We start from the raw sequence: 13,368 nt of genomic DNA, 5'->3' as shown, positions 1-13,368 counted from the left end.
TAAAGAACCTCGTAAGTATAGTTAAATAGAGGCTGCTGTTCACCAAAAATATTATAATTAAGTTTTCTGTGTGTAACCCATGCCCCCATGCCTACAAATACATGTTCCAGTAAATATTTATATAGTCCTTATATTTGTATGGTCAATATGTTAAAATTTTGATTGAATATCATAATGAACCATATACTAGATATTGATTGTGATGCTTTGAAGCAAGTAATTTCCTTGCACTTCAGTGGGTGATACCCTGCAACCCTGGAATATTGACATTTGAAGCTGCAGGTTCAAATTTATGTTGAAATGTGATCAATTAACAGCTCTTAAGGAGAAAAAAAATGCCGCAGAACATGACTGCTGAAGAAGTTTTCTATCTGAAGCACATGGCTCAGAAGAAGCCGATCAACATCAGAAACAGAAATGCAAAGTCTTCCTTGAGACACACATACTCAAAATTCTATCTGAGATGGCTGATTCCTCATCAGCAGTGTGAAAACAAATTGTAAGGACCTGACACAAATATCAAGAAAACTTTCTGAAGAAAGGGGAGCACACTTATTTTTAAAAGAGTCGCCATATGGTAATATCCAATCCACATCATGAGTTCTAGTTCTTACCACCATGAAAATAAAGCATTTACCATGTTCTGAATCATTCTGATGTCACTCAAAATTATCATGTAACGTGTGTGTTTTTCATAGACTTCCTATGGATTTAGAGACAGAAAATAAATGAGCAACCATGAAGGATTTAATGTAAAAAAAAAGTTATATTTGCAAGTGTGTAGATTTCTGCTGGGTCCAGTAAGCACTGTGGTAGGAGGGAGTACATATCTGAGATTTTGGCTTCCTCCACACAAGGCTCCTCTTTGAGCATAGGTTTATCCAGAAGATGGGTATGTTGACAGAGAACCTTTCAAAATAATATTAAAGCTCTTTCAAGAGGAAGGATGTGTATTTCAGGCCAAAAAGTACAAGGGGATTTATTGAGGATGGAAAACAGTTAAGCTGTCACTCTGAAGAGGTAAAAAAAAGGTACAGCAGGTAAGCAATAAAGAAATAGGAAAACTTAGCATTTCTTCCTTACAATAAATTTTATTTTAATGTATATATAAATGTACATACAAAAAGAGAATTTAAAGCTGCAGTGGTCTGTATCTTTTTGCACAGTGAAATTCCATGAGAGTTTTGTACATATTTCACAGACATTTCCAATGAAACAGGTATTTGAGAGAGGTGTACTTCTTGGATATTGGAATATCCTTGAACCTCCTTGTAAGCCAAATACATCAGCAGAGTGACACTAAAGATTTCAGTTTCACCCTAAGATTGCACTGTATCTTCCTGGGATAAAATTCAGTCCTTGAAATATACAAGAGCAACTAAACAAATGAGCCCAAGAGAATCTAATTTCTATTGTTTCAAAGACAATCAAAAGTAATTGGAAATTATTGTACATCTCACTCAGAACAGAAGTCTCAGCTGATTTTAACATTAATCCAATCAATCATGCTCAGTGAAGTTTCATCAGCTAAGTGGAAAGAAATTAGAGCCCCAAGGAGGAATATTCTCAAACATCTCTAAGATTTGTCTACATGCAGGATTACAAAATTCTGGACTAAACTTTTTCACGGTTTCCAAAAAACTAAATCTAATGAAAGTGAAGAACTCTTAAGAAGACCACTCTAAGATTGTACTGGTATAACTGAAAATGGGGACTATGCCCTCTAAATGCACATAATGATATTTTTCTACCAAGAAAGACTCCCTGGAAAGGAAATGAAAATAAATATTTAAATAGTCAGGTCACAATCAATTGTTCTTGTAGAAATAAGAATGCTGTGTACAAATTTTTTAACCTATTCTTTACAGGAATTTTCTTTGTTGGCAATAACATGCTGAAGTACTTAGAAACGACAGAAATTTGAATTATCCAGTTGTCTTTAAACCCTTTTAATTAAACAGTATTATTTGTGCTGATACTACTAATGTACCTCTTTCCTGATTTTCAAAGCCTTCTATAACCCTGATGTTCTTAATTGCTTGAAGGTAGCTTTCTATATGTACTTCAGGGTCCACCTAGAGCAATTTAGCAGAGCAGTGAAATTGTGCAATGAACTGGGAAGTTCAGGAGCACAAAGGAAGACTCTCACAGGAAATGAGTGTGGAGCATGGAACGTGGGCTTTGCTATGAAATTCTGCCTTCATCATTCTTTTAATGGATACCAACCTGTTATCCAGATATGTTTTTTTCCAGACTTGGGAGGAAACAAAAATGACTGAATCTTTTTATTGAATTAATTTGTTCCAGTGAAAGGAGTCCTTTCTTCCTCATTAAAGCTATATTCAGGGTAAGGGTTTTTTTTCTGTTGGCACCCACTTACAACAATTTTCTGATCAGCACTGCATTTCATTAAAGGCAGTTTTTGTAATTTGCTGCTATGACTTAGAGGTTCTGGTGCATTTTTTTTTTCCCACTCAAAGTAGACATTTATTCTTTAAAGAAAGAAAGCATCTGGACTGATTCACTGGCAACTAATAAAGCTGTATAGAAGCAACCTTGGATAACAAGAGGCTACCACAGAACACCTGGCACTGTTGGCATCACAGCATTGACTTCAGTAGCTTCTCTGTATTGGGGGTGGGAGGAAATAAAAGCAGCTGGGTCTAATTCCTTTCATCTGCCTTTGCATATTCTTCAGACAGAGGGGAGTCTGCCTGGAAAGCAAAATTCAGCATTAAGTGAGTATAAGTCTGGAAAATTTTTGCTGGAGTTACCCTTAGCTAATAGGTCCATCCTGAATTCCATGTCATGAGCCATGGTTATTCCATTTTCAGGAGTATCCACCCAAAGGAAAGGAAGCTAAATATCTTTCTGTGACCATTAATATTCTGCTTTTGAAGCATTTTTTAGCTGAAAAAATACCTGAGAGGTTCCTGATGACAGCTACATTGGTACTGAAGTGACCCCACACCCAACCAAGAGCAACATCCCTCCTTAGGACTAGAAGTCAGGAAGAATTTACTTGATTTCCTACTTCATTGAACCTGAGTCTCTTTGTTAGGAAGAACCTGAGTTACATCAAAAAGGTGCCAGATAAGTACTTTTGATCTCAGAAAAAGGGCATTGCAGGCATTTTGCTGGTAATACAAGCTGGTCTTTTATTTTCTCAGTTAATGGCTCTGCTTAAGCACTTGGTCTTACCAGGTACTTACAGGGTACATTCAGTATTTCCCCAAGTCAGTAAGAAATTCTTTAAAAACCCCATGAAAGTCTTTTACAGGCAATTCACCTTTGAAAACTATGTTTGCAAGTTGTGATTTTACTATTGAAGCTGTGCAAAACAAGGCATAAATTAGTTTTAAAGCCAAATGCCTGTTTGGCAATACTATTTGCACTATGAATGGATGTTTATTTAAATGGATATTTGATAACTGCAACTACTGACTAGATGTTATGCAGTTTTCAATTTTAGAAGAGTCATTTGGCTGTAGTTATATTGAACTGTAACACTAGTATATGTTTACATCATCACAAAGGTGATGGGAGATTTCAAAAGGTTCTTTTTTAATTTAACCTTCATTTACCTGAACACCCCCACATCATTGTGCTGCAAGTAGTAAACTGGTGCTTTCATTTTATCCAAATGCTTGTGCAAACCATGAATTTTGCAGGTATCCCTCTAAGTTCTTCCATCATTATGCACCTTAAAATGCAGAAAATGCAGCTGTGACTGTGTCAATCATGCACTGATATTTTTTAATGTCCTTAGCAGAATTTTGTCTCTATACTTCTCTGCGGTGAATTATTCAAATAAGAATACTGTCCATGACTGTGACTGTATTATAATATTGGAAGAAAATTTATATTTCAGAAAAGAATAATGTAAAACTATCTAAGTGCAAGACTGGACCAACAAAGTTAGACTTGGAAATTAGTAATTTTGTAAGATTCTTGTGCAGCACATTTATCTGTATAGAGTTGTTATATGTATCCAGACATCCTATATGAGACAGGAAAGTATCTATGGCAAATCTATATTCTGAACATTACATAAAGCTTCCTGAGTCCCACTGTTATTCTACTACTACATACTTCCCCAGAGCAAAGAAGGGGGCTTTTCAGGCTGCTGTGAAGAGGATAAATCCCTATATTCCTTTTGAAAATATTGGAAAGTACTGAATACATGGAGTAAAACACAGTAAGTCATTCACAATTCTAAAGGACAAATTCCTCAACAATTTTTATTAGCATATACACATTTACCATACATACATGGAGCTGCATTCAGGACATAGTCACATAAGCAGGTAAATATAACCTGCTGTACTTCATCAGTTTGCCTCTCAGAAACAGCTCTATCTCAGGTTTTAAAATGCTTTATATAATGACAAATATGTAATAAAATTACTCATGTGTCATTATGTGTCATTTATTCTCTCTTCCAGGAAAACACATATATTTGGTATTTATCCAGTGTTCTAAAATAGCTGATTGAGTTACACCTTGCTAACAAGACTATTCATTTTGGTTGCCCCTGAAATGAATAGGCATGTTAAAGAAACGGGTTTTTGAGAGCTCTACACTTACTGAACTGTTATAAAAGCAAAATGAAAGTTTAATTAATATTTTCCTTTTCAAAACACCTAAAAGATCTGTATATCAGCCCTATAGCTTTTAATAAGTACATATAACTCTCAGAAATGTACATATATCTAGGTCATGCTAATTATCCACCTTGGGAGGCAAGAATGTGCCTATACTCCTCTACCTAGTTGGCATACTCTTGAGACCCAAGTCAGAAGAGCAGGCTTCAGAAAGTCTAAAAATACATTTCCTAGGTTCTTAGCCATTAAACTGCTTAAAGAGGAGGTCTCTCATGTACTAGCTGACAGCCTGTAATTTGTATTATGCAGGAAATGAGACTAGATAATCAAAAACAACCTTTCTGGCCTTGAAGCCTATGAATCACACAGAATAGAAAAATTACTGTGGTAACATGTAAGAAAATTGTCAGACATTAAAAGAGCCCCACCACTTTTGCTTTATTAGTGACACTTTTATGGTGTTTCCTGTGTAGATGGAATTATGTATCGGTGAGCTCCCCCAAGTCAAGCCCTTACAGACTAACTGGAAAAAACATTCAAAGCATTCCCTTAAGCCAGGATGTAACATGAAAACTGAAACACCTTCATGGGAAAACCTCAAACATATATGGAAGTCTGAATCAAAGGGAGATTAATCTTTCTCAAACTTCAGCACTTTGCTGCGGTTATTTATTTTGAATACTTTAAATTGAATACTGCACTTAATCTCATTTTCAGGAGCATTATGCTATTCAGTATTTTTACTTTATACAGGTTCTCATAACACATTTACAACAGGTTGTGGAGGTCTTCAAGTCATACTGTAAGAAATAAGCTTACCATGTCATGCAGTGACTGCTATACCAGATAAACCCTGGGCAAAATATTGTAGTGAATTATTTGTGCAGCAAAACTGGAGCTGTCCATTTCTGCCCTTTTATACAGGGAAAAACGCATATTTAAAGCTGACAAATTAAATGAGGAATAGAAATTGTGATCTAATCTAGGAAATGTTATAAACTAGAGGGTAACAGTCCCATAAGAATGCTCTGAATTAGACAGAAGAAAGATTCAAACTTATAAGACCCAGAGTCTTTTCATTTTAAAGACTGAACAGTGTTCTAATATTTAGTTTCTCTTTGAACCTCACTATTCAAATTTATATTCATTGAGAATTAAGTAGTCTTCTTTAGTTGCAATATGCTCACACAAAAGGAGAGGATGGAATCATAGGCTACTTTACTGAAGGACTTATTATTCTACATCAGAATTATCTTTATTCATGAAGACTTCAAATACTTTCTTAATGTTCAGTTTTACTGGAGCCAGGAAAAGATCCTGTTATTTGCTAAAATTCAAGAAGACAAATGGGACTATGTAGTTTCTCCCAGAACATGTGAAAAAAATTAAGGAGTTATTTAATTCAATGAAGTTAGAATATTTCTAGTTTAAAAGAATTCCAGACCTTTCCCTGATAATACATGTTAACTATCAGAGAGGAGGAGAAAGAAAACTAAATTTTTGAGGTATATCTTCTGTGCCTCATTACTGGTGTTCAGCTACATACCTTGTAGACTTAACAGTGTCTGAGTTTTGAACATCTTATTGTTTGACAATTTGTTAATACAATGGGTCAAATGTATGTACAAGAAACTGGATTTTCGTCATTGGGGAAAATGCAAAAGCATATTCACTTGGATGGGGAAAAAAAAGTCTCTCCTACATTTTTTTCCTTATTACTTTATGCATTAATTATGAATATATAATATGGAAGCATCTCTATGTGTAGTTAAGAGGAAGCCTCTCTTTTGGCACGTCTGTCCTTGTTTTCTAATCTACCTCTGTGTCCTTAATGAAGCTGGTACTTATACAGCCATCAGTGAACTTACTCTGTTGGGAAAAGCCATAGGGGAATGGCAAACTGGACATCATCACCTAAGGAAAAGCTGAGTGCAATTTTTCCATGCCTTTGGATTGTGTTCAAGCCATACTGGTGTCTTACAGAAGAAACAGGCTTCAAATACGTGGCAAATCCATGCCCTGGTTCCTCTTGTGCTGCTGCACAGTGAGCGTGGGCACTTTAGAAATTCTCTGAGCAGCTTCCTTCTTGGTCTCAGTGTCATCCCTCACAACTGGAGGCATCTGGTATTCTCAGAGAATTAATTTTTGAGGAGTGTTTGAGAACAGGGCATATTAAAATGTCACTACAAGGATGCTATCATATGTTTGAAGGCTGATACAGAGGAATTGACAGCAGAAAGCAAACCAAAATGTAAATAAGCCAACAAAAAACAGCCCTAGACCCTCCAGCAGTTATAATTAGGTCATTTTGTATAATTTATGTTGGATTATAATATTCAAATTCACATAAATGAGTACATCGGAGAAAAGCACCACACAATTTTTTTTCCTTTAGATATACAATATGTTTTATTTTTTTTTCTCATCTCGTGTTGCATCTGTTTACAAGAGAGATTGTTGAGGGAGAACTGATGAAGCCCTGATGCGTTCATCGTTGCTCAATGTCTGTCATTATGCTAAAGAACTGAGGAAAACCTAATTGGCAGTTAAAGCATGAACTTCCTTTCTCAAAAAACGGTTCTCAGTTCCTATTTTGCCCATGGTGCATCTGCTGACAGTTTCAGCAGATGTTTATCTGTGAAGTGTGGTCATGACTGTTGATTTGGCCAGGCATGTTATTTGAAAAAACTGCTTTCCAGTACTCCAGAACGTGTCTGATTCAAAATCTAGATAATTTGATTTTAGTAACTCTACATGGAACACCCCTGACTGCTTCAGTGTTTGAGCTTACTGTAGTGGGTTTGTCTGTAAACAGCCACTAAGAATGAAACCAAGCAGACATTAGTGCAATCTGGGATGGTTTGGGAGGAGAAATTTATCAGCAGAAACACAGAGCCATGAAGAAAGAGGAGAAAATTTGAATTTTGTTGATAGGTGTGTATTGTTACATAAATTAGCATTATTTCTTTCTGTATTTCAGCTTTTCTTAGAGGCTATGCAAGTTGCATTTGGGCTTTTTTTCATTCTGCTTTGTTTTGGTTTTGGGGTTGTTTTTTGGGTTTTGTTGTTGATTGTTGTTTTGGGTTTTTTTAAACTGAGTCATAAACAGGGTTTCTGTGGTCTGAGAACAAAGCCACTGCATGTGTGGAGACCAATGAAATACTAATTGGATAACAGGTGCACTTAATTATCGTGCACTGAAGGTGTTCAGTTTTCCAAAGATCAAGGCAGTAGTGTGAATATGGACTGAAAGAAAGAGGTTCTTTTTCTTATGCTAAGTGGAAAGCTCAGAGAATACAAAAACGGTGAGTAAAGCTGACAAGGACTTCACTAAAACTTTATGCATCTCTTGTCTCTCCTTTTTCCTGAAGGACATCGTTTTTCCTTATAGTGTGAACATTGAGCTTTCTTTTGTGAAGCTCTTTGCTAATTAAGTACCTGTAGCACCTCTGAGATGCTTGCAGCGTGGGAGGACAATGACTTCTGGCACAAGGTAGTCAGAGCAGCCTGTTCTGGATTATTGTATTCAAAACTTTCCTCTGAAAAACTAAGACATTAAGTACAAAACTACGTGGGGAAACTTCAGTGTCCTGACCTTTAAATCTGGTTCTAGACAGATTTGAAAATTACCTGTGTTTGTGAAGTCTCAAAGAAGGCAGGAATGTTCTGAAGGGCCATAGAAGTACAGGTATAAAAGATTTTATTATTCCATTCTTTTCTCCTACTGACGGTGTGCCCCTGTTGCTAGGAGAAAGGTAAGGTAACAGCTCCCAAATTTTTAAAATACCACAGCTATTTCCTGCCAAGTGTTTTCTCCTAGGACTGACTGTTCCAATACTCAGTAGACTCCAATAAAACCTTGAATAAAGCCAACCCCTCATCCACTTTGTTACTTACATTCCAAGGGTCAGGAAAGGGAGAAGTTTAGAAGAATGTGAAGGCAAAAGACACGTTGCTGTGGGAGTGGATCACAATTTAGAAGTGGAAAACCCAGACCTAGCAGTCCTTGATCCTGGCTTGGCTTGAAAATGTATAGAAAACTGCTTGAGAGACGTGGAAGATGTGCCTTGTGCAAGCTCTCTGGTTGTTCATTTAGTCTTTAAAAAGAAGAACCCTGCGTATGCATTTCTGTCACTTTTGATGTGTGATCAGGATTCAACAGTGCTACATTTCTGTCAAAGGCACTTCAACGCTTCCATATCTTCAATTTTCATAATTGATTTGATAACAAAATTACTTAATATTAAGTTCATGACAACACTTTTCGAGAGAGAAAGGCTTCCTTCAACCATTCTCCTCCCCTCATTACTGTATTTTAATTCCTTTCTTTGAAAGTAGTATTAAATATTTAGGCTATAGACTTGATTTGATCACCTGCACATCAGCAAAGAATCTTTGCAAATACAGTGAATTAAAAAGAGCTGTATGTACTTTAGCAGAGATGATTTAAATCCAAGGTCTTAAAAGAGACCTTGTGAAGAAGGGTGTTACGAAGTAGATCTGTATCAAGAGGAAGGTTATTGAAGACAAAAACTGAAGACCTCTAGGTCTTAAGCAAAGGTCTATAATATTTGCCTAACCAGATTAGGTCCTGGGGCAAAACTGAGTAGCAGAGTGCTCTCACATAATCAAGGAGGTGAAAATGGTGGCAAAAGAAGGAAGCAATGAGCAAAAAAACCCGCGTAAGACAGCAGAAAGAATTTTGCCTCTGAAATTAGCAAGTGGGGACAGTCAAACCCAGTTTTACCTCATACCTTTTTTACCGATGACATGTAAATAGATCTTCTGTCCATTTCCACTAAAAGTTCTACTATGTTTTGTGTATCTTAACCTTAAATAAAGGTAAATAGATCAAATAACCTCTGATTCTCCAGAACATAAACATTTTGTTATCGCCTTTTAAAAGTAGGAAAAGATACTTAACTCTTACATATGCTGTTAGGTATTCTAGATGACTGTTTCAAAACCACATTATTATTATAGTTTAAAAGACCTTGAAGCAAAAATGCTTCGAGTCTTATGTGAAATATAAATGTATAAGAAAATAGAGTGGAGAGAAGCAACTAGGTAGAATATATGTTATTATTTAATAATGTGCCTGAATATGGTGCCCAAACATTTGTGTTTCCCCTAAAGAAATGTGTTGAATTTTTTTATATCTAAGCATGGAAAAAGAAAAGAAACCCCAAAAACCTTCACTATTTCTTAAATCTAAACATTTTACAAGGAAATAACATACAGACATTACATACATTTAGTCATTACTTAAATGCACTAAAATGTCAAATAATCCAAAACAAAAGTGGCCCTTTTTCAGAACCCCTTTTTTTTTTTTTAATAAATCCAGGAGCAATATCTATATAACATGACTCTAGAGCATGCTGAGGGCATTCAAAATTTATCAGCAAACTCCCTTTAGTTATCAAGCTTGAGAACATTTATCCTATTCATTATTGACATCTCCCAGAATTCTTTCCATGGTTTTGTGCAAATAGCTTGTCAGCTTTTGGCAAATAGAGGTGATTTTCAGTAACATTTTTCAGATACTTCAAATTGAATTATACATCCAGAGGCAGTCAATCTTTCTTACCATTAATTTTGCAGGAAAAAAAAAAAAATCCTTTCATACTGAAGGCCAGCTCTCCAAAGGGGGACCTAAGCCTTGCAATGATAACAGAGATCTTACCAAAGGGTTGGAGAAATCCTGCCCGCCAGAATGCACAAACCTCGCCTCAGCACACAGGCTTGTTCTGCAATAGAAGGGGAAATATAAAATGCCTTTGGGTTCTGTGGGAATTTTAGTACTGTCAAAGTGAAAACTGTGAGGTTGCTGAGTAGAGGATGTGAGATCTAAAAAGCGCTTATCAAAATCTGCGTTTGTAATTTGCTTACGTCTCAGTTTTGGCATTCCAACGTGACAGCGTTAAGAATGCACACCCATGGCCACAGCTCTGTGGCGTTTTTTGGCAACTTGTACCTTTTGTTTGTTGCTTTGAACTCTATTATTTTAAACCCTTTTATTTTAAAGTAGCTCAAAAAATATGCGTCTCTAATTGTAATGACGGTCAAAGACTCTTAACCTGATTTAAGCAACTCATTAAAGTGTGAGATAGATTACCATTTGATTAGTCTGTAAATACTGGGCAAGGTCTTTATTAGACCTTTGACCTCCTTTTCTTGCCTATTAAGGGTCTGGAAAGAAGGTCTAAGCAGAAGAAGGCTAAAGCAATATGTAGAATCTTTGCATCATAGCTAATCCCAAAGCTAGGAATTGGGCTGAGCTGTAGCCTGGAGCCTTCCTTAAGCAAGGAGAGCAGAGTCACTTCCATGAAACAGGTTGATCCACAACACACAGCAGAATCACCAGCATGGTGCAATCTCACATACACAAATCTTTTATTCTTACTGACTGAGATGCACTCAGAAAAGATTTAAGGTTTTGATCAGCCTAGAATATATGGGGTGTAAAATTATTTCCCTTCCAGAACTCAGAGGCTCAGGACCCATCTGCTGTTATAAAAGTCAATGAAAGTGTGAAAATTGAGGTGTGCTGAATGAGGTGCTATCCAATGCATTGAGCTTGGCATATCATCTTGTAATGAAAAGTCTGAGGTTCCATTTTAGCTATCAAATGCAGCCTTCTGCAAATGTTAGAAGCTGAGTTTCTAGAATTACAGATCAACTTTCAATGATTTAATAACTTCCTTAAGTAAAACAATTGTTAGTACCCAAGGTAGGATTGAGGGAAAATGCCTTAGATGTCTATTGAGAATTTGCATATGAATTATATTATCAAATGTCCACAGATAACTACCTTTTTGTATGATAATTCTACCTCTTATTATGAAATTACTTATGTTGTTATCTTGATTTCAGTTGTCTTAGAGAAAGAATGCACATAAATGTTGACAGTGGTCAACAGCTGGATGATGATCTTAGATGTCTTTTCCAACCTGAACAATTCAATGATTTTTCAGTGGGCTTTATGTATTAAAATAAGGACAGAGATTGCAAAACCAATATTTTTTCCACAGTTTTACTCCTTTGGAATCTTCCATGGAAGTTCTACTATTCTGTGGGTTTTTTTTGGAGGGAAGGACAAAGCAATTGATGCCCTATATCCAGGTCTTACTGTTCAGCTGCAGGAAATGCCCCCACTCTGATAAGCAAGGTTTCAACCTGCAAGCATGGCACAGAATGAAATTTCACCGAGTTATTAAATTTAATGCTTTATTAAATCTGCAGCCAGATTTTTCTGGAGCTACTGCCAGTTGCCAAGCAGGATGAGTGTAAAGCCCAGGAGAGTGCGCTGGAAGTACAGGAGAAGACATGTCAGGCAGTAAGTCCATTGTGGTCAAGCAATGAAAGAGGCTGTCAAGGATGGACCACTAATTTCAAATGGCACCTTTCTGCTAAGAAGGAGTCCTCAATAGGCTAAAGATGCTGGAGATCACTCGTGGTGAATTCCTCTGTGGTGAATTCCGAGCTGGCAGAGCAGTTTTGTGGCACAGATATGTGAGAGGTGGTTTCTTCACAGTGAGAAAAGTTTCCATAGTCCATCCCTTGGTATTAACAACTAATTGCTCTAAATATGTAAGAGAGTAGACAGTGGTAATATTTACTGGAAAGGAATTGGATATAACTCTAGAAAAGCCAATATTCTGCCATGAAACAAGCTACTAATCTGCTTATGTGGTAAATTGAGAGTGCTGCTCTTACGATTGAGTTACTCGTAGGAAAATGGAGAAAGGCCCCACCTGCTCACCTTCACACAGCCCACAGATATTATTGGCAGGCTGATGTGGTACAAATTTGTTTTGTGTTCAGAATGATAGTAATGAAAAGGGTCATCAATATAGCTAATATTACTATTGATTCAATATTGTTTGTTTTTTTTACTTGCAGTACTGCTTTGCTATGATCCATCTCTCTTGTATGGGGCATTCTTTGTTCTCTGCTTCTAAGAAATTAAAATACACATCCCTCAATCTATGCCTTGAAATAATCAAAAGCTGCTGAAGCAATTTTTTTTAACTTCAGGCTTTAATGGAAGACTTTTATGGCAGATTATGTCATTAAAATACACTTTAATTTTTGGTATCATTTATAAAAGTGTAGGGGATTTAAATGTTTATAATAAATTGATGTATTTTTATCAGTGTGAAAAAGCAGTAGATTGAATAGTATGAAACTCAGTCACTAATTTTGTGTTTGTATAAATTCCGTTTTGAAGCTTTTAATTGAATTAAGCAATTTAAAATCAGATTACTCAGACACATCAAAACTTTAAATATATTGACATTTTTTCTCTCTAAGCTTTATGGAGTAATCTTAACTCTACTTTTAATCAATAATTTGTCTGTGAACTTGTTTATTAGTTAAGCTCTGTAAGGACAATATCCCAGCCTTACTGAAGTCCATGGCAAAATTCTTCTTGATTAAAATGAGGTTGGCAGTTCAGCCTTATTATTTTTGGTAACTTAAAACCCTACATCTTACAGAAATTTAAAAGAATTATTCTAAAATTTCTCTATTTTTTTTAGTATGTGAAATATATAGGAAGAAAATTACTATTTAACACTCAACTATTTGCACAAGCATGCAGAAACTATCCCCATCACAAAAATAAACTAGGTCATAAATTAATGGCAGAGAATAAATTAGATTATACTGTGAAGATATCAAGTTCCACAAGTATTAAAAATAATTTCTGAATCAAAGGTGGTAAGCAGTTAGTGTTAATTATTGTATTAAGATTATAACA

The 13,368-nt window shown here is 35.9% G+C and overlaps 1 protein-coding gene across 25 annotated transcripts in view; it reads left to right on the top strand.

Annotated features, from left to right (window-relative positions):
- The window catches only part of NRXN1 (neurexin 1), a 681,973-nt gene that overhangs the window by 88,787 nt on the left and 579,818 nt on the right, over positions 1–13,368 (top strand). Inside the window, exon 1 of one of the 25 annotated variants that reach the window (XM_069009418.1) lies at positions 2,693–2,738. The exons of 23 other annotated variants lie outside the window; for them this stretch is intronic. Coding sequence is in view for 1 of the 2 variants with exons in the window: in XM_069009415.1 (XP_068865516.1) it covers positions 7,876–7,909 (34 nt within the window). In the remaining variant the exon portion in view is untranslated. Of the gene's footprint in view, positions 1–2,692; positions 2,739–7,837; positions 7,910–13,368 lie in introns of those variants that run through there. One more of the 25 variants, XM_069009415.1, reaches the window with a different exon arrangement.

Source organism: Aphelocoma coerulescens, chromosome 3 (genome assembly GCF_041296385.1).
Source record: "Aphelocoma coerulescens isolate FSJ_1873_10779 chromosome 3, UR_Acoe_1.0, whole genome shotgun sequence".
Lineage (NCBI taxonomy): Eukaryota > Metazoa > Chordata > Aves > Passeriformes > Corvidae > Aphelocoma > Aphelocoma coerulescens.
This window is presented reverse-complemented; position numbering and strand designations above follow the sequence as displayed.